Raw genomic sequence first — 20,592 nt, 5'->3', positions numbered from 1 at the left:
CTTTTTTATGATCTTAATCTAGAGTAGTGAGGATGGAGCGGGGAGCATCACTGGATGATCTTGCCTTAGGATTCATGAGTTGGCATGATGAATTTGCAGATCACATAAAAACGAACCCGTCGAACGAACTCATTTAGGTTAACTTTGACTCTGTAAACCAGATTTGGAGGGATGATCAGCTTCTGCTCTCTCCGGAACACGTCTTTCAAGCACTTATCCCAAATTGGTTGGGATTCCCAACCCTTGATTACTTCCCTGATGCCCAGAGTGAACCACTGGGTTCTTATCCCCGTGGTGGCGGCTCGCGGCTGTCAAGAGCCATACAGATACAACCCTGTTTTAATCAACCACATTAAGACAACATTGAGTTAGTCAACAAGTTTGTGGGCTTTTGAGAAAGATTAGGGGTTAGTTGAATCTCAAGAGAGGATCAGATTTGTAGTAGGGAATGGTGAGGGTGAGCTGTAGCCTACAGGGTACTACACCTAGGCCCAGGGTCGGACTGGCCGTCGGGAGAGTCGCGAGATTTCCCGAATGGCCGGTCAAACGGCCGCGGCATAATGCAATTTGTATTTATTTATAATAATAACACACGGCCAGTCCAGACCTGCAGGCCCTATTTGATTTTGCTCTGATTATGTTGCTTGAATACAACTAGTGCACTGGGTCGCACGTGTTTTCTGATGGATAAAGTCGAAAAAAGCGAAACAGTCAGTATAGCATTTAATGTATGAACTGATGTAGACCTACAGGAGCAACTGTAGTCTAGGCTATGCTAGGCTACTTGTCAAAAATTATGCAACACTTTCAGAAATGACAAAACTACAACAATGCGTGAAACTTGCATGGATGCCCTAGCCACCATTGCTACAAGTAGCTACGTGGCAAGCAACTTCTATAGCCTACTTGACAGTGGCAACAAATGTTTCACTTGCTTAGCTGGGAGCCTCCTCCTGTTTTACGATTGGTTTAGAATGTGTGTAAGTTGCGCCCCATTTCTAAAAGTTTACTGTTCATTGGCGCTGACAACGATTCAGCGCTCACATGTCACAAGGCAGGGGAGGACCTTACGCGATCAAACTGCATCCGATTCACGTACAATGCTACGTACGTTACCTACACAGCCCCAATGACGAAAATGCACAGCTGCTCCAAAATGATACGCTGAGCAGCCTCTGAGATCAGCTGTAACTCGCGTCTTGTAATTACATAGAAATAACAAGTAATGAACCACAAGAAGAGATAAACAATGGAGGGTATACTGCATAAATGGACAAATTACATAAGTGGTATGTAGGCCTAGTCTTCTTAATCTAGCTATCTTGTTAGGTATGGGTGCTATGCTAATGAACTAAGGTTAGTGTTAGCTCACTAGTGTGAACTGTCATCTCTGCTAGCAAGATGCATAGCAAGGCAAGGCTAACAAGTAAGCGAGAGACAGGGTTATTTCATACTAACACGTTGGCCAGCTAGCTCGGTATACCGGTATTCAACATATGCTAGCTTTTGCTGAACTCCTTTGCATACTGAAAGCTAGCGTAGGTAGGCTAGCTAGAATCCAACATAGTACTTAGGGACTGTAATGATCACTACACATAACATAACGTAAGGCTAGCTTTTATGTTACGATGCTCAGTTGCAAACCCAAGATTATGATATGAGAGCTAATTCACCCCAATTTATGATTTTGCAAGACATCATAAGGAATGACTGGTTGCCTCGCGAGAAGAAGTGCTAGCAAGATCCAATCGTCACCGGCTTTTGGGGTGTGCTTCATTGAGTGTTTTTCTTGCAGGCTGGCAGCCTCGATGGTTTGTGCTTAAGGGAGGGACCTTGTCTTACTACGATTCTCAAGAAGATGCTTGGAAAGGATGCAAGGGCAGCATTAAAATATCAGTCTGTGAAATACAAGGTTAGTAGATATAGGTTACCCCTAAAGGGAAATGGCTATAATAGAACCATAATAAACGTGTTCATTACATTCCTTCTATGAGGAAATGTGTTAGCTAACTCGTGTTTTTTTCCTCCTGCCATCTAATTCACGTCACCGTAGTTCACCCCTCTGACTTGACCCGAGTTGACCTGACCATCCCTGGAGAACAGTACTTCTACCTCCGAGCCCTCAACACAGCAGAGAGACAGAAATGGCTGGTTGCCCTGGGAACCGCAAAAGCCTGTCTTACAGACAACCGAACCAAGAGAGAGAAAGGTGGATTTCTGTAGGATTCCGTCAAATACAGCATTTCATAGCATTGACAACTAAGTCCCAATACCTGATGTGTGCACCATTCCATTTCTCCAACAACTTCAAAGGCCAGCTCCCTCTTCCTGGTCTCATTTTGTTCTCCCTCCCCCCTCAGAGCTGCAGGAGAGCACAGAGGCTCTGAAAACCAAGATGTCAGAACTGCGTCTGTACTGTGACCTCCTCCTCCAGCAAGTCAACAAGATCAAGGACAGCGACGAGCCAAGGGAGTCAGCAGAGGTAACCCAAGAATTTGGGACTGGCTCGAGGAACAAGGGAAATCCCGGCCATGTTACATCTCTCCACTGCCACTACAGTTTTTAACAGTAGGTTGTGTGAAACCTTCTCAGGCGGATGAGGACACGGGAAACATGTTGAAGTCTACGTGCACCACCTTCCTGAAGACCCTGGAAGAGTGCATGCAGATAGCTAACCACAGCTTCACCTCTGAGCTCACCACACAGAACCCCCCTGGGTCCCCCCCTGTGGCAGCCGTCAAACCGCTGAAGGTACACCTACCCAAACCCACCCTGAGAGAACGTATTCATTTAGCAGATATATTCATTCAGTATACACTTTTAACCAAGGAGACACATAGACAGTGGAATGTTTGCGTATATAACAGTATGAAGTTTAATGTAGTCATTCCGACTGAAGGCTATGAGTGCAAATCACACACCTAAATGAATTGTTTAATGCCTGAAACTTAAGGGACATGGATAAAATGTGATGTTTTTTGTTCTTGACAGGTCAAACCTGTCAACCAATCCAATCAGATCCTTGGAGGAAAGTAGGTCATGCTCTTCTAAAATTCAATACCAGCACTTAACATGCTTTTCATATAATCCCCCCTTTAACACATTGCTACATACAGTAACTCTCTCTCTCAACCATCTTTGTGTTGTTGTTTTTCAGACTGGGTGACCCAAGTGCAATCTTGGACAGCGCTTTAGAACCGGACAACCAGAGTCTGAGCTCTGGAGCAGATAGACCAGATGAGCTGGATGGGCCTGACACAGTCCCAGAGAGCACACAAACACACCCAACAGGTTCAAACCCCCCACCCCCCCAACACGCATTCACGTACACACACACACACACAGGATACACTATGAATCTGAATAATTAATCCTAAATTGAACACCATAAAGGAGAATACCCTGATCGACTGATGTTTATCTTTGTAACATTTTGATATTATTTTTTATCATCTGGACTCTTTACACATAAGACCTATATTGCATTCCATAAAGGAGAACTATCCTGCAGAAATCTTGGCTAATTGGTGGTACACAGTCATGGTTAAAGTAATGCCTTTTAGAGGGTGGACATTGATGAATCTCCTGCTACTTTATTTCATTTGCATATATTCAATTAATGGACCCTAATTAACTAACAAGCCAAGATGTAATTACTCTACATGACAAATGTTCAACTTAGTCTGGCTGTGGACCAAGCTAAAAGTTTGGGTGCACGTCTGTGTGTGTGTGTGTATTGTGGTCCATAGAGAACTGTCCAGTTGGTGAGGACTGCCCAGTCCCTGAGGAGATACCAGAAACCTCTCCCCAGATTACCCAGAACCCCTCTGAGACTGAACCTTCTGGAGACAGGGAAGAGTTGGGGGAGGAGGTGGAGGAAGAAGAAGAGGAAGTGAAGAATAAACAGCAAGTGGACATTACCCAGGAGAAGGAAAAGAGCCATGTCCTGCTTCAGAACCAACCGGAAGCTGTCCCTGACCAGGCTGAGTCTAAGCTGGAGGAGCAACATTCCCAGGGTGCTGTGCAGCAGGAGGAGCAGCAGGAGGAAGAGATAGAGCAGGTGGAAACCTTCTTCAGCACAATGAGCCACAGGTATGGCAATACGCCTCAGGAGGGTCACATTCTCTAGGTGACTCAGCGGTCAAAAATTCACAGTTCGTAAACACTACAGTTAGAACGAACACAGAATCCTTATTTATTTTACCAGGTGCTGGTAATGGTTGATATCATATTGTCTTTTAAAATTACGAACTGACATCAGTACCACAAGATGTCTATTACTTGAGGTTGTTTAGTATGTATTCATACAGTATTCTGTTAATGTTGCGTCTGAAATGTTAACCATTAAGAGTACAATAACAGTGCTTGGATTTCAAGCAAAGGTCTGTTTTTCCCCCCCAAAGAACAAACCTTTAGATTAAGAAGTGAAATGACTAGAATTCAAGTCAGTCTGAAAATCAAATTTGGAGAATGCTGATTGTTTTACTTCAGTGTGTTCTCTCTTGATCACATGACACAGAGATGCCCTCACCTGATGTTTGGGTTTGTAAAGTTTTTTTTGGTAATCATCTTTCCTCTTTCTTTTGATTTCACCCAACTCTAAACCCCTTAAGTGTTCCTGAACACTTGGCAGAAAGCTGTCATTGCCACGATGTTCACATATAATGGCGTTTGATTATTGCTCATCAGGAATTCACCGTCGCTATGTAGCAAGACTGTTGCTGTGTAGCAGTGTGTGGTTGCAGTATTGAAGAAGTGTAGATGCAGTATTGAAGCACAAGATTCAGTAACGTCGTTATTTAGGCAGCCAGATGCCACGAAACAGAAAAGCACATTCTAGGTGGTTACCATATCACATAGGAGTTTCCATTCCAGTTAACAGCAACTGTATTCAGCTTCATTTAGAGTTCGATTCTAGAACAATCCCTTCCATCACTGACACAACTGCATGCACTTTGGTGGATCCTTTCTATGTTGGTCTTGGTTTTGATTGTATTTATTTATTTATGCTTGATTCATTGGCTCTAATAAAAGTTTGAAATGCTGGCACCATTCTCTAATATATTATTTTGTTTGAATCTGTTTCAATTTTTAGATTTAGTGATATAAGACTGGACGACGACTGTGGTATCCCTACTCAAGATTTTTTGGATTCTTGCTATGCGATAGTGCCTGTGTTAGGTAGGACAGTCACACTCAGTCTCTCTCCTCGCCTGCCTGCCTGCCTCATCTTCCTGTTTCTTCTGTTGCCTGATGTTCAATGTTGACGTCACTCCCCATCTTTAATGAGGCTGGTGGAAGCTATTCTAAAACACCCCCACCCCCACCCCACCCCGATCATTAGTGCATGCGCCTCCGTTCCTATCTCTGCCAAGTCTTTTGTTTTGTCTCTCACCCAAGCCTCCCTGAATGTCATTACTCTTTCACTTCTTTTATGAGGCTTTCTTCATACTTTTACTAATTGACTGAATGACCTTTGAGGTATGTAGGTGTGCGTGTGTGTGTGGGGAGGGTTGCATGCTAAACCGTGGTCACCTGTCACCGCTTTTGTTTTCATACCAAACAAAGAAGTATGACTCGTTATTTTGCCACACGCATGTCAATGCGACAGCTGTGGTGCGTACAGAAGGACTCGCTCTTCCCGCAGTCTCCCCCTTTCACCTGTCCTAACATGAGGGGTCCGCTCTCAACAGGACCCTTCTCTGCCTTCTCCTTACTAGCTGACTATATGCTCTGTCATAGTTCACTGTGCCTGGTTGCATGTGGTACTTATTTGTGGTCTGGGTTGAGGTAAACGAATCAGGTTCTGAAGTTCTTGTCAATGCTCAATGGTTTAGTGGGAATATAACCTCAGTGACACAGCTGCTAAATGATCAACATGCTCAATGACAAAGGACTCTCTCTCCTCAGACAAGCTGGGGTCCACAGTGTTTGCTCCGGTTAAAATGGATTTTGTAGGAAACATCAAGGTGAGTGCGAAAGTTTGTGAAGATGTGCCTGCACATATTCTTGTTGCTTATGATAAAAGAGTTATGTTTATAGAACATAGTAATAGTAATAGTCTCACCGACGTTGCCATTCTTAGTAGTACTCAATATGACCACATAGGGGCGCCTTATGCCCCTGTTTTTATGTCAGGAGGCCTCGAGTCGCAAATGTTCGCAGTGCAAACAGGTTACCACATCTTAATTGTTTCATGGCCTGAAGGGTAAAACTCCGCCTTTCTCAGTTGTCTGTACTGGTATAACTTACAGGAAAGATTCACAACTAACGTATAATAATTTGAGTATGCACTCCACATGCACAAAACCCGTACAGTTTACTGTACAGTACATCCCAGAGCAAAATCCCCCACTCCTTCACGCCAACTGTGTCCCCACATCCTGTGTGCTGTGGCTGTTTAGAAGATCCATCAGAAGCTGGTGTCAGACCCCGAGAGCTTCCCCACGCTGCAGAGCATCGTTCTGCACGAGGTCCAGACGGGCGTGGCCCAGGTCCGCAACTCGGCCACGGAGGCTCTGCTGTGGCTCCGACGAGGCCTCAGCTTCCTCAAGGAGTTCCTGTCCGAGGTCAACGCCGGGGCGCGCGACATCCAGGGGGCACTCAGTGAGTCAGCTGTCCGTGTAACACACATATATATATACACACACACACACATACATATATATATATATATGTATATACATATAGACACACATGCATACAGACACACACACATATATACACACACAGACACATACATACAGACACACAAATACACACGCGCAGACAAACTTGCACGAGCCCCAAAAATGGCACATACTTTTACAAGATTTACCTCACGTATTATGAACTAACTACTGCTCTTATGTTCTAATCCAGCGTTTCTCAAATGGGGGTACGTTTCCCCCCAGGGATATGCATACGTTTCCGAACGTTTTAATCAGCGTTCTGGTTGTTTGCTATCTTTAATAGGAGCAGGACCAAAGAATTCCATAGAACCTGTACCTGTTCCAAATGACAAAAAAAAAGACTCTTCTCTTTCTCAGACAGCGCCTATGGAAAGACGCTGCGCCGCTACCATGGATGGGTGGTCCGGGGCGTGTTTGCTGTGAGTACCACCTCCCTCACCCCTTTATCGACCCTCTGTGAGAGAGTTCCCTCCTGACCGCTCGTGCTTCCTGTGTCCAGCTGGCCCTGAGAGCCGCGCCGTCGCACGCCAGCTTCGCCGCCGCCCTGGTGTCCAGAGCGGGCGACGAGCTGAAGGACGGCTTCACGCTGGGCATGCGCCGAGACCTGGGGGTGTACCTGCCCGCCATGGAGAAGCAGCTGTCCATCCTGGACGCCCTGTACAGCGAGTACAGTCTGGAGTCAGACGAGGTTGTGTGACCCCCACCCCCCCCCCCATCCCCCAGCTCGGTCACAGACGGAGAGAGGCCCCACGTCTGGAAGGAGCCTCGCCCTGAAGGAGAGGCCGGGTCAGAGGCCGGAGGTCGTGGGGTGTGCTCGCTGTAGGCCTCACCCAGTGCTGGCGGACACGTCCAGCCCGACAAACTGGCTCTGTTTGGCAGTGACACCACAGCTGCACTGGAATGATAGTGTCCAGCTGTGGTGTCAGAGGAAGGTTTAGACTCCGAGAGTCGTTTCAGATCCAGAATCAGTAACCCTGAGAAGTTTAAACTGGCTTTTTACACATTAAATCGAGAGACAGCCTGGTTAGTCATGTTGTTTGGTTTTTGGACCCTTGTTGAGTCATTCCATCCAAGGGCTTTTCTGGAAGAATACTCTATTATGCAAACTCTAACATAGGAGTTGTAACTGGTATTTGTCTTTTTTAGTCTATGATTGTGTCTCTGAGGTTACTATGTTGTATGATATGTGAAGCTTGGGGTCTTCCTCTGGCAATGATTCATTGGAAGATATTCATGTTAACTCTAGCCAATGATAAGGCATAAACGTTTTTCTGTTAAAATTATTTTAAAAATCATAAACATAAACACACAGAAAGTAGGTGTTTTTGTCCAGAGACCATACATTTTCTACTTTTCAACATGCTGCAGCATTCTAGTATTGTTTATTGGTTTTGTTTCTTATTAGTTCAGCACTGACATTTTTTTTAACCTTTTTTTTTAAACTTTTTTTAAGTTCTGGATTGCCAACTGCACATGTTTTGTTTTGTCCGGTCAAGACAAGGGCTTATATATTTGTGTTTTCAAGCATTGACCTAGAAGATTTAGCTAACTTCCACCAGATAGACTTGCCAATGGGACCAAAGGGATGTGTCATGAGGGCCATGTGCTCATGCTGCCAACCACACTGAAGAGCATTATTGTAGCAGTCTCATGACTGATCCTTGCTTGGCTAGACATCTACAGGGACATCCTCTACACAGCCTCATGGACCGTTTGGGTCCTTTCTCATCCATGTTTACCAAGTGACATTATTTAATAACTTAAGTGTTCATTGTTCATGTTGTAATATCAATCATTTAAGTCTTAGTTTTTGTGTCACATGCATGGACTCTTGGATCCATGGGGCATGGTTAATTGCATGTTGTTGGCTAGAGATAAAGTTTGAGGCGAGTTTGTTGATGCTAATAACAAGACGTTGATTTAAATGACTAAGCGTAATACTATTAACCATCATTAGAAGATCCTGTTGGTTTCTTCTCTCTGTCTTTTAACAGCCAATAAGATAGTGTGCAGTAATAACATATAACAATAAAGATGCACTAGTGGCATTACTCTTTCATACAGCACTTAGTTAGCCTTCCATAAAGAAAGCCAGCAGCAATTCTCTTTTACAAGTAAAGGTTTAATATTCTCATCTACAGAAGCACCAATAGTGTAAGTTATTAACAGTATTTCTTCACCCTTGAGTTTACTGAGAGGCAATGAACAACAAAAACCATTTTTGTAATGGTTCAACTGATATGTGCAATAGAGATTTACTGTTGCATTTTACTAATGTTAATCATGGGAACACTATTGTAACGTAATATTTCCAATAGATTTTTTATATACAGTATGGATGTAGGTGAGATGTTTTTACATAATGTGATATTAAACTTGGTGAGAAACTGTCATTTTTGTACAGGTATTTTTGTGAATCCATTTCTTGTCTGTACTGTATCTGTAGACGGAAAAACGTTATCTACTTTCAGGAACCAGTTGAATGAAGAGGATTATATAGCGTTGCAAGCTGACAAGCATGTGCATGATGTGTTGAAGACAAACACTTTACGATTTACACTATTTGGGTTCACTGAAGGAATCCTAAAATGACTCATTTGGCAAGTAAACAATGTGTTGTAGCCCAGTCTACATTATACAGAAGGTGTGTGTGTGTTTGTGTGAGGGGGGGGGGGGGGGGGGCATTGGGTGGAAACAAGTCCCCAATACTGACAGTGGTGGTGTGTAAGAGAGTGTTTTGAATGCAGGACTGTGTTTCCAGAGCAGGACCCGGAGCACCCTGCATGCCGGCCATTCCTCCCTGTAGGTCAGGGATTTTCACCGGGCCCGGGTCGACAGCTGGGCCCCTGGCGGATTCCAGCTCCCAAGGCCTTCCTCCGCCGCCGTAACGTGACACCACTCGACCTATACCAAAACAATCCTGTTTCTCTGGTACAGTCAGCGGCGGCCACAGAGAGAATTTTGCCAAAAAATTCAATTCTTTGTTTCAGAGACCCTGAGGTTGACAGGTGAAATCCTGTGGTGGTTCAGGCAGGTTCAGTGGGATTTAGGTCACCCAGGTGGGTTGTCTTTAAAGGGGGTGTTTTGAGGACGTGCCGCTCCTCATGTGGAGTGGAGGAAGAGGGAGGGAAGAGAGATGAAACATTGTTGTGTGCTCACCTCGGATCTCTTCATTAAGATCTCAGTAGAATCCATTGCGCTGTCATCCAGCTGCAGTATGGAGAAATACCTGCCACAAAATCCGATTGGCCTTCTTAACCCTCGTGCTGCCTTCGGGTGACATGACCCAAAGGTTCATAACGAACCATCGTTGTGTTTACCCAATTTTACCCAATACAAAAACAAATACAAATAATTTTCTTTTAACCTTCGCAATGTGGGGGGTCTGAGACAGCCCAACGGTTAAAAGCAAATGCTTCACTTTGTTTTTGTATGCGGTAAAGTTGTCGCAATAAGACGGTGGGTCACAATGACTGATGGGTCAGAACGACCCGAAGATAACACAAGGGTTAATAAAAACTGCGTATGTAAGCTTTTACATGGGCATCTCTGCAGGCAAATGACTGATGTGATTAGGGAGAGAAATATGGCAGGGTAATAGAGTTAGAGGGCAGAGCCCAGTCTGTCCTCTGCCCCAGGCTGCCTGCCATGTCGTCTTCTACATCAGCTCTCTGCCTGAGCCCTCAGCCTCAATCCTCTCTCAACCTTTTGCCTCAGACTTCTGCCTGTTTTCAACCTCAGCCTCAGTCCTCTCTCAGCCCTCTGCCTCAGTCCTCTCTCAGCCTTCTGCATCAGCCCTCAGCCTCAGTCCTCTCTCAGCCTTCTGCCTCAGCCTCAGTTCTCTCTCAGCCTTCTGCCTCAGCCCTCAGCCTCAGTCCTCTCTCAGCCCTCAGCCTCAGTCCTCTCTCAGCCCTCAGCCTCAGTCCCCTCTCAGCCTTCTGCCTCAACCCTCAGCCTCAGTCCTCTCTCAGCCTTCTGCCTGTTTTCAACCTCAACCCTCAGCCTCAGTCCTCTCTCATCCCTCTGCCTCAGTCCTGTCTCAGCCTTCTGCCTCAGCCCTCAGCCTCAGTCCTCTCTCAGCCTTCTGCCTCAGCCCTCAGCCTCAGTCCTCTCTCAGCCTTCTGCCTCAGCCCTCTGCCTCAACCATTGCCTCAGTCCTGAACTCTCCATCAGGGCTTTCTGGAAAGGACATTGCCTGGTCCATGCCCCCGTACAGAGGAGGACCTATGCTTCGTCAGTTATGCCAGCACATCCGATGCAGCGCGTTACGGGGGTGTCTTGCTGACAGCACCTTTGCTCTGCTTGAAGTATATCGGGTGTTTTGCAGCAGGGACTTGTCTCTGAGAGAACGTCAATAGCTTTCCTATCACCATCTGTCCACCCCCTCGCACAGCCTCCCAATCACTGTCCGTGGCTAACGACAGGGAGAAGTCTACTCAGCACTGCTGACTAACAACCTGGGTCTGGAGACAGAGTTCCGATAGGGAAGGACGGGTCATTTATACGATTTTTATTTTGTCCACAAGTACATGACAGTATAAAATGTGTGGATTATGAAATAGACAGTTTTCAATCTCTTAGTAGGACAAAGCATACGGCATCAAGCATTGTTTAAACTAACGTGCTATGATGTGTTGCAGCATTAGACAGTTCAGCATACAGAACCAGTATAATACAGTACTATATTGGCCAAACATTATTATTCAATATTTGTGTTTACGTTCAGAGGAATAAGTAACACATTTACTGCTCCCACACATACATTTATATCACGTTTCACTGCACTGAGACTAAATGGAGCTGTCCGTGTTTTTCCAGTCTCAAGTTAAGACATCTCTCATGTCGACAGTTAGCTTTGTTTACAGAAATGGGCATTATTTCACAGCCTACTTTGGCACATTGGTTGCTTTTCTAACTCACGAGTCATGAGTGAGGGATCAGAAACAAGCAGAGCATTAGAACAGTCTTGAAATTACAAAGGCCTGTTTGCACATCATCTTTTAAACAAGCAACATTGACCTCTTTTAAACAACCTCTCACCAGTGTAGGGCGGTGAAAGGTTTCATTTGGCATCGCGACCCATTGCTTTTTGAAAACATCTTATTTCCACATTCAGACACTTAGTACACAGGACACAGCAGACTACATCTCTACTGTGAACTCCATCATTTAGAATTCAACATCTGAGCTCCAGGGAAGGTTATGACAGAAGGACCAATTGAAGAGGTATAAGCAGTACAGTTATGAGAATGTGGGATTTATTCCACATTCTCCACATTCTTATTCCATTGGAGCAGCATCTATAAACCGTTCCTCCTTCGCTAACGCAACACTTAAGAACCGGTAATAACAGTACGCCAGCCGTCACGTAATACACCATTTCACAATGCAACACTTGCAGTCAAACTTCATGCCCAAAAAGCACTACATCAACATCATATGTAAGCACTTATTTGAGTTCCTTTAACTTTTGTGCATCACCAGAGTACAGAATCTGTCTCGACATCTACAGTGACGGAGCAGATCTGCACCACCTGCTGCCTAACCAGAGCTACATTACCTGGAGGTTCCTGAGTAGTTCATAAAATGTCTAAATGCTACGGTGACTTTGTCTGGACTCTGACGGCCTCTGTGAAGCACCATCCACAGGCTAGAAGAGGGCCTGTTCTGTTTCCAGGAGAGGAGAGGCCTATGGTGAAATCTCCTGGCCTGTCAGTGAGGCTGACTTTTCCACTGTCCATCTCTAGTCTTATCCGCTCACTAAGAGGAGGCTCTCTCTACATCGTGTCGGAGAAAAGTCCTGTCCAGTCTATATTGTCCTGACATCAGCTTCTTAACATATGCCTCCTTTTGACAACTCCACGCAAACATTTAGAGATGTTGATATTATTACAGAGATATATATATACACTTAAGGTATACAGTACAAAGCGGTTACATGACGATAATAAGTATTGTGGTTGGTTACATGCGTTAGGTAGTGAGAGCTGTTGCCATGGTTACAGCAATCTCAGCCCCATGCAAGTGCTGCGCAGCGTCGCCATTCAGTGCCCAGCACCCAAGCTTGGGCGATCCCGAAGGGTCTCCTTTTTAACAGTGCTATGTCGAGGTACAAGTGTGTGTGGATCCGCCCCCCCCTCCATCCACACGTCTCTTGAAGCTCCCCCAATTGGCTGGCTGGCTGTCCTTCATTTGACCAATCCTAGACAGGCTCTGGTCTCATGAGGCAGGGTGGGGAGGGTGCATCTTTAGTCCTGCATGGGTTATTTAAGACAGAGTGCAATCGTCCTGTGACTGGGTGAGTGGGTGACCCCACAACAACACCCCCAGTAGCTACGTGGCTTCTCAGCAGCGATAAAGCAGAGGAGTTACGTTAACAGTGTGTTTGTCATTTTGTTGTGGATTTGTATGTTGCCACTTCCTATTAAGTCTCTTGTTTGCAGTGTTGTTCTTCTTTTTTATGTTCTCTCTTATTTTTATTAATTTTTTGCTTCAAGCAAACAAGATCCTGGCGAACCCACCGTACCGTCCCACTGGGTTCTCATGTGAAGTACTTGCAGTTTGTAGAGTCGATAACACAGTATGCGTTACATCTAAGGCGCCCGTATGACCTGGAACCAGAAAGTATATCAAACCCAGTCAGTGACACGTTCAGTGACTAGTGACAGTGCTTCAGCTGACTAGCCACAGTTGTGAGGGGGCGTTAAAACACAAGGAGGCGCACGGATACGAACCCTGGAAGATATGAATTGCACGTCTGATAGCCAAAGTCTTTTCCGTCACACTCCTCCACCCCTTCCCAGCGATAGCCGTCTCCACAGTACGCATGTTTGCACTCTGCAAATAGAAATGATGGCAGGTCAAGAGATGACATGTTTGCTAGTGTGTTTACATGTGTTTGCTAGTGTGTTTACGTGTGTTTTTATGCCTGTGTGTTTGTGTGTATGTTTCTCTGTGCATGTGTGCATTTCTGTGACATGAGTCCTTAGTGTGAACCCACAGAAGACCCAGTAAAGCTGTGACATTTAGCTGCGATCATGTGACTTACTGACGCAGCCGTCGGTGACGACGCGGTTGTGATCGTCACACTCCTCCTCGTTGGTGATCTGGACAATCCCGTCACCACAGTAACCATCGTCGTCCGGAGCGTTCTCCATAGACTGGAACGGTGTGAGCTGGAAAGAAAAAGTTGGTCAGAGTTAAAAGGAAATCTAGAGATAAACGAGAAAGCCAAGTTGCGTAAAGACAGGCCTCATCCATGGTGTAAATACAACACAAGTCATTGGACTGGAATGACATGTGTGTTTTTCAGACAGACTCTGGTGAGATGACATTTGAATGAGTTACCTGAATTGGCAGCCACCCGTCAATGTCCTTGAAATACAGGGATCTTTGGTCTTTCCGAAAGGCGAGTGCGTTGTCAGTGTTAAGGCGGTCTAATTCTTCTTCATTGTCTACTACAAATATCTGAGCGAAAAGCAAGCATCAGAGGTTGAGCCACAGTGTGTAAGAAACAATAGTTTGACATTTGCTCCTGAGTCAAGTTTATTCCCGTTGCTTGCTTACCGCTGGCACTTTAGGATAGTTGCTCCTGGAGTTATGCTCGTCAAACGGGGGGCTTTTGACACTTAGAGAGTTGCAGTCACATCGCCCAGGGGGTCCTGGTAGGCCCCTCTCACCTTTCAGACCAACCATGTAAACCCCTACACATGTAAACAAATCAATACTGATTGTAAACATCTCTCATATTTATGGTGTATAAATGATATGTACTGTATCAAACCTTGGGTGAGGTGAACCTCAATAATCAGTTAAGGACTCTTAGTTTTGTTGTGACAAGAGAGGTGTGAGTGTGTGATCCGAGAGGTTGTTATGTAGGTACAAGGCCGAACTGACAGATCTGGAGCTGTCGTAAACACAACCACACCTCTGTGAAATGTTCTATCTCGGTCTCATCTATCAAGACGGTAAAGCAATCAACTTAATTTGCACAGAAAGACAGCAGCTGTCATTTTGGTTATGTGGTGACATCATGTTTGTAAATCTTTAAGTAGCGTGGACCTCTATGAATCCGTTTTAGGGACATGATGTCATGACTCCAACTTCCCCTCCCCTAAGTGTCTGGTTCACCTCGGGAGGATCGAGTTCCCCCGAAGCTAAATTCGCTCTGTGCTGTTATTTCCTGATCTGCTGTAATACACGAGGGGCTCGAGATCTTCACGCTGAGAGGACGGCCTTTCGCACAGACACAGAGCCCACAATGTGTGCTCCCAACAAACCATTAGGCCAGAGTCTGACTCAACTCAATTCAATGTGATGAATTTCAAGCGTTCAGGTAATACCGTGTGCATAATTACAGAATACAGTAAAAAAAAATATATATATATAAAAAATATATAAGAATTTGCACAGCAGCAGTAAACAATCCCATACACAAAAGAACCATCCCAGAACACACTGACCATGATCTCAGGTTCCTACCTGAGGCTGGTAGACCAGGAGGACCAGGGTGGCCGGGGGACCCCTGGGGGCCCGCGGGCCCTAGAGGGCCTGTGGTTCCTGCATTTCCCTTCCCGCCCTGAAGATCACACAGACGATCACATAGATAACATATCTAACACAGTATTTGTCAGGGTCAGTCTGACAAAATGGGTTCGTCTGATTCTGATTCAGCTCTGGATACAGATGCACGGATGTGAAAACAACAACAGTGTTCCAGAGATCCAAACGTTTCGCAGAAATCTCGTGACACTGCACGGTGGGAAACTTAAAATAGAGGATTGGGAAAGGTGTTCCAAATTTAGCCGACACGACTTCCTGACAGAGCCCAAGGAACATATGATATCACGTCCAAATCCAATGTATCCCTCACCTGTTTACCCCTCTTCCCTGGGCGGCCGGTCGGGCCTCTATTTCCTGAGAGGCCCGGTTCTCCTTTCGGACCCATTTCACCCTGACAAACCAAGTCATTCACTCAGGTCAACAACCACACAAACAGCGGACACTGCGATACAACTTTGGTGATAATAAGGAAAAAGGAAGGAAATGCGTTGATAGTTCTTCCTAAATGAATGCATTGCTCACTTTCTGTCCAAGCATCCCAGGGTATCCCATCGAACCCTGAGCGTGGGAAAAGAAGAGAACATTAATACATGTCTCTTTCCTATTAGTATTACGGTACGTTGACTGTGTCCGTGTTGGTGATCTCATAGATATGTCGTAGCTCCACCCACCTTGTCTCCTTTGATTCCACTCTCCCCGTGGTCTCCACGGGAACCCTAATGAGACAGCAGACAGAGTAACCACAGTGTTGACCACTGGAAAATCCTACATAATGATGATAACCCACTCCCTGCCGATGATGTCTGGACCAGAGTCCTTTCATCAGGATGATAGGAGCGACCACTCACCTTTTCCCCTTTGTATCCAGGTAAACCCTAGAATAGAACACACACATTTGGATTTTAATTATATGTCCTGCAGATTGGGGTGTTAATGTCTGTTAATGATGCTGTTGGGATTTTCATATAGGATCCTTCACATACCTTGGGGCCAAATGGCCCTCTTGCTCCAGGCAGACCCATCAATCCAGAGTCCCCCTTCTCACCCTGCCCCCCACAAACACACATGAGAAAATACAGTTTTCTTATCTATAAAGTATTATCTGACATGTTCTACAAAAAAACCTCAAACACAAAGGGATAGGCTGATTGTTCCCATTCAATCACACGCACAGTTTAATATTTCACGTGAGCTTTACTGACAGGTCTGCGCCAGATGATATGGGACTTACTCACTTTGGGCCCGCTGGGTCCAGGCCATCCAGCAGGTCCCTGTCGCCCTGGGAGACCAGGCGGACCTGTTCTTCCCTGTGGGGGAGATGAACAGAACCACTAGAACCCGGTCCTGAGATGAAGAAGCTGAGCTGACAGAACTGTCCAACGACATCCTGACCTAGCATCAATCAACCACTTATGGAATCAGAGATCTGATCCAGTATGAGCGGCAGACAGCCATCACTGACCACCAGGTTTATAAAAGAGGGGAATTAAATGACTAAACGGGCACATGGTGTGTATTTATTGTGCTTAGTCGGACAGGATGGAGATGCTGACATCCTGTCTGTTGTGTGTCCACCAGTAGCACATGTGGAGGGAGAATTACTTTAACGAGCCCTGTCACTTTGCTCTCGTTAATTAAATGATGGGCTGAATATAGAACAGGACCCACTGCTTGTGGGAAATAAAATGATTTATAGCCTTGCTGAAGCACTAAGCTAAATTGCACTGCAATGCTGCAAGGCTCCTCCAGTTGAAGAGCAGCCACGATCCTGTTCCCATCGGGAGTGCTTGGCGGTTAAACCACAACCACTGATCGTTCAGGACCTCACTTCTCCCCTGATGGCCTTCATCAAACACTGTCTCCTTGCCCTGAGATGCATGTGTGTATGGTTCTGTCTTGCCAGTCCTTCTGTCTTTCTAAAAGTGGAAGGGGGGGCCACAAGACAGGCATACTGGAGGATGGATAGAGGCTGTGTTGGAGGCTGGAAGTTGAAGGCTGATGGGCAAAGGCTGGAGACTGGGGACTGGAATCTGGAGGCTGGGGGTTAGAGGCTGTAGACTATAGTATGGAGGCTGGGGGTTAGAAGCTGGAGGACGGGGAGTAGGGTCTAGAGACTGGGGGTTAGATGCTGGAGGCTGTGAGCTGGATGGGTTAAAGGGTCTGAGAGTGATCAGGATCTGCCCTTCTGTTAGTGGACATCCAGAGGGCTTCTGTCTCTCTGCACCTCCACATCTCCGCAGCTCTGCGTCCTCTAGGATGTGCATCCTGTCAAGGTTGCCGACGCTCGGAATCTCATAACGCGCCTAGCAGCTTACACCCACACACGGCGCCCATATGAGTTACAGCAGGCCCTCAATCTCATTTCTGAGCAAATCCACTTAGTATAGAAAACAGAGTGATTAATGGTGATTCTCACCTTTTGTCCTGGTCTTCCAATTTCTCCCTAGCAACAGAATGTGTATGAGGGGGAGAGAGAAACAAGACATTTACACCAAGGTTCTTTCCTGTCATGGCAGCCATGAACGTGCAATCAATAAAATGCTGACTGAAAGGGCAACTGTATTACTGCACAGAATGAAAGGATAACATTTCAAATTGAATTACATGCAGTCCTTTTTAAAAGCAATGTTCCAAAGGGATTAAAGTTGTCCTCTAATGGTGGACAGACGAATCCTGAATTATAAAAAGAAAATACGACCATATCTTTCATAAATTATTTTCCTAGAGTGGCAACTCTAGCTTCCAAACGTACCTTCTCTCCCTTTAACCCCTTCAAGCCTGGTAAACCAGGGGGACCCTGAAGGAAGCAAACACAGCTATCACCAACTGTATTTTTAGACAAGACTGGATTGCTATTGCACAACGTATTGCCCATCGTGTCTAAAACCCCAATTCATTAGAGTTCCCTAAAGTCTGCTTCACATCGACAGTTTCAGTTACCTGACACAGAGCTGAATGATCAATACTGATTTGGAAATGTGCCTTGCTAGCTTCCTCTCTGGTATAGGCTAGCTCCATGATTTGGATGACAGGGTTCTGGAACTGGATAGCGATAGGCTCTCTTGCAATACATTGACCATAGCTGTGGAACGGAAACAAAGCGCACGCACACACGTGCACACATTTCCAAGCGGACAGACTCTTGTTTGGGCTGATTCTAAGAATGGTTTGTGTGTGTGTGGAGTACTGGCAGTCAGTGGAAAAAGGCTATTTGCGTCGGAGCTAAATGGAGAGCGTTAATGGGCTGCTGTGTGGCAGGGGTCGGAGTAATCCCCGTCCCCTCTTCTGCAGGATCTCACACGGGTCTCGGATTGGAAAGCACCGGGTCTCTCACATCCTCACTAAGATGACCTCCCTCGCCTGTGAACTAAACTAAGCCCGTAGCTAAGGCAACCCTGCAGGACACAATAGACTACCTGAGAATATTCTATTAGCCACTGATGGTAAACCTTTTCATACATTTAGCTCACAATAGGATTTTTGGAGTACCATTGACTGTGGGATTGGGAAAGGGCGAGTCCAGGCTTGGGCTCCTACCTGAGTGCCAGGGGGGCCAGGCGTGCCGGCGGGGCCGATGGCACAGGAAAGTCCCTTCTCCACATCTGTCTCCTTATGGAATCCGTTTCTTGGCATTAATTCATTGTTCTAGGCAAATCAAGCATTAAAATAATGATGTGTTTCCCGAAAATTCCTTGATGAATTTTTCGGCATGTTCAGCTTGTTTACAGGATGGACTAAATGAATTTGAGATTGCAGACGACACACTCATTGGTGGTAACACGAGACAACTGGCTGGGGGGGGGGGGGGGGGGGGGGGGGTCAATCAATGATCTTTAAATCTTTCTTCTATCTGCAAGTTTCGAAAAGTAATCTCTCCACAGATACTTCAACACTTTGGCCCAGCATCGTGCGGAAGGCTGGCATCTGTAAGTACATCCTCTACTTCTCACCTCCGAAGCACACCAGTCAGCATTATGGCGAGCCGTCAGCAAAGCTGGCACCTCCTACACACCTCATGCCATGACAAACCACCACCGCTCTCAGCCAGGGGGCAAGAGAGAGGCGGGAAGAGGGGGGGGGGCAGTTGGGATATCACCCAAGGACACATCAACAATCGGACACCACATGAGGAGAAGTCACATGACTTTGACTCACTTGACCGTGGCGCCGCCAAAGCGTTGGGGGAGGTGGGAACAGGGGGGGTGGGGGCGGGCTCAGCAAGCAGCATGGGCTGAATCTTCTCTGCTGGTCGGGGGGCTGGAGACCTGTGTGAAGCGAACGGACGGGAGGGTTAGTCATTTGAGAAACACAACGGCGTCTGCAGATCTCCACTTACCCCTAAATGATTTGTCGTGATGAAATATGGCAGATAATGTGTCATGGATGTGTCTCGTCTGGGAGAAATGTAAGCCTGGCAGTTTTCAAACAAGCAGGTGTTCTGGCTTCTCCAGATCCACTCACACACAAGCAGATCTTTTAACACAGACACAGCAACTGAACATCGTACCAACGATATGACAAAAGACACCCTTTTGTACAACTACAACCACAGCCAGAACATTTACAAAACTTGGGAAACCTGAAATCTGCTGTCAAAAGCAAAAGTAACAAAGTGGAAATCCATCAACTGTCAAAACATCAGACAGACAGTCAGCTTGTTTTGGCTAGATACAGATATGAAGTAGCATATGCTCTCCTCATAGAAACTGTAGACGGCTTTGCTATTAATAGAGATATTTCCATTCTGACAGCACTCTTGTGTCCACAAATGAAAAGAAATACAAGAATTAATTGACACATTCGACATGGGATGTATTGTTGAGACACGTACACATGTGCAAACACACACAAGCACATATAAAAGCTACACACACATGCAGGCATGTAGGTTTGCACGCGCACACACAAACACACACACACACACACCTGCAATAAATGCATGCACTCACCTGCTGGGAATGATAAAATGTCCAAAAAAGAGGACTGTGATAAAACATAACAAAAAGATAGTGAAAGATAAAATCCAACCGATATGAGGTTCATGCTGTTCTTCATTCAGTACAGCAGTCTCTCTGTAACTTGTTATTCTCATCCACAGCAGAGTACTCCAATCTCACTCTCTGACACTCTTCCACTACCGTTCCTTCCCTCTCTCTTTCTCTCAGTATCCCCACGCAGAGGGGGGGGGGGGGGGGATGCCAACCAATGCCCATTAAATCTTTCCCCCTGCATCAGTGTGCGCTAAAATTACAAGAGTCAGCTGCCCTTTGTGCCAATATTAGAACCTTACTACTGCAGGGGTGCCTTTGTTTTTCGTTATACTCATGAGAAGGGCTCACATTGTGGGAGATGCTATTGG

At 45.8% G+C, this 20,592-nt stretch overlaps 2 protein-coding genes across 4 annotated transcripts; one reads left to right on the top strand and one right to left on the bottom strand.

The window, feature by feature from the left end:
* The first annotated feature begins 1,129 nt into the window (after positions 1 to 1,129).
* plekha8 (pleckstrin homology domain containing, family A (phosphoinositide binding specific) member 8) lies at positions 1,130 to 9,064 on the top strand. The gene is made up of 13 exons (XM_062466742.1): positions 1,130 to 1,289; positions 1,796 to 1,912; positions 2,054 to 2,209; positions 2,361 to 2,482; positions 2,593 to 2,751; positions 2,992 to 3,032; positions 3,158 to 3,291; positions 3,750 to 4,092; positions 5,096 to 5,181; positions 5,911 to 5,969; positions 6,405 to 6,606; positions 7,029 to 7,090; positions 7,171 to 9,064. Exons 1-13 carry the CDS (start codon positions 1,250 to 1,252, stop codon positions 7,366 to 7,368), a joined length of 1,719 nt encoding a protein of 572 aa, XP_062322726.1. The 5' UTR covers positions 1,130 to 1,249; the 3' UTR covers positions 7,369 to 9,064.
* A 2,870-nt stretch (positions 9,065 to 11,934) lies between these two features.
* Positions 11,935 to 20,381, bottom strand: colq (collagen-like tail subunit (single strand of homotrimer) of asymmetric acetylcholinesterase). 3 transcript variants are annotated; one of them, XM_062466739.1, is made up of 17 exons: positions 20,183 to 20,381; positions 19,389 to 19,498; positions 18,771 to 18,878; positions 17,986 to 18,030; positions 17,650 to 17,676; positions 16,469 to 16,540; positions 16,217 to 16,279; positions 16,082 to 16,108; positions 15,905 to 15,949; positions 15,756 to 15,791; positions 15,544 to 15,624; positions 15,153 to 15,249; positions 14,238 to 14,374; positions 14,019 to 14,138; positions 13,720 to 13,846; positions 13,406 to 13,508; positions 11,935 to 13,282 (listed from the first exon to the last, which is right to left on the bottom strand). In XM_062466739.1, the coding sequence occupies exons 1-17, from the start codon at positions 20,286 to 20,288 to the stop codon at positions 13,213 to 13,215; spliced, it is 1,374 nt and encodes a 457-aa protein (XP_062322723.1). In that variant the 5' UTR covers positions 20,289 to 20,381; the 3' UTR covers positions 11,935 to 13,212. The 3 variants fall into 3 exon arrangements, with proteins under 3 accessions (XP_062322723.1, XP_062322724.1, XP_062322725.1); XM_062466740.1 differs by lacking the exon at positions 19,389 to 19,498; XM_062466741.1 differs by lacking the exons at positions 18,771 to 18,878; positions 19,389 to 19,498; positions 20,183 to 20,381 and adding an exon at positions 18,174 to 18,342.
* Between the last annotated feature and the right edge of the window lie 211 nt (positions 20,382 to 20,592).

This window comes from Osmerus eperlanus, chromosome 7 (assembly GCF_963692335.1).
Source record: "Osmerus eperlanus chromosome 7, fOsmEpe2.1, whole genome shotgun sequence".
Classification (NCBI taxonomy): domain Eukaryota; kingdom Metazoa; phylum Chordata; class Actinopteri; order Osmeriformes; family Osmeridae; genus Osmerus; species Osmerus eperlanus.
Note: the sequence above shows the minus strand (reverse complement) of the source record. Positions and strands in the feature narration are given on the sequence as shown.

Bases quoted from the DNA above. Each gene is read 5' to 3' on its own strand.
- plekha8 (XM_062466742.1), top strand. From the start codon at position 1,250: ATGGAGGGTATACTGCATAAATGGACAAATTACATAAGTG. The intron at 1,290-1,795 runs GTATGTAGGCCT...TTTTTCTTGCAG, and splicing joins ATGGACAAATTACATAAGTG to GCTGGCAGCCTCGATGGTTT. The intron at 6,607-7,028 runs GTGAGTCAGCTG...TCTCTTTCTCAG, and splicing joins CGACATCCAGGGGGCACTCA to ACAGCGCCTATGGAAAGACG.
- colq (XM_062466739.1), bottom strand. From the start codon at position 20,288: ATGAAGAACAGCATGAACCTCATATCGGTTGGATTTTATCTTTCACTA. The intron at 17,677-17,985 runs GTACGTTTGGAA...TTCTGTTGCTAG, and splicing joins AGGGGTTAAAGGGAGAGAAG to GGAGAAATTGGAAGACCAGG. The intron at 13,847-14,018 runs GTAACTCATTCA...TTTTCTTTCCAG, and splicing joins ACGGGTGGCTGCCAATTCAG to CTCACACCGTTCCAGTCTAT.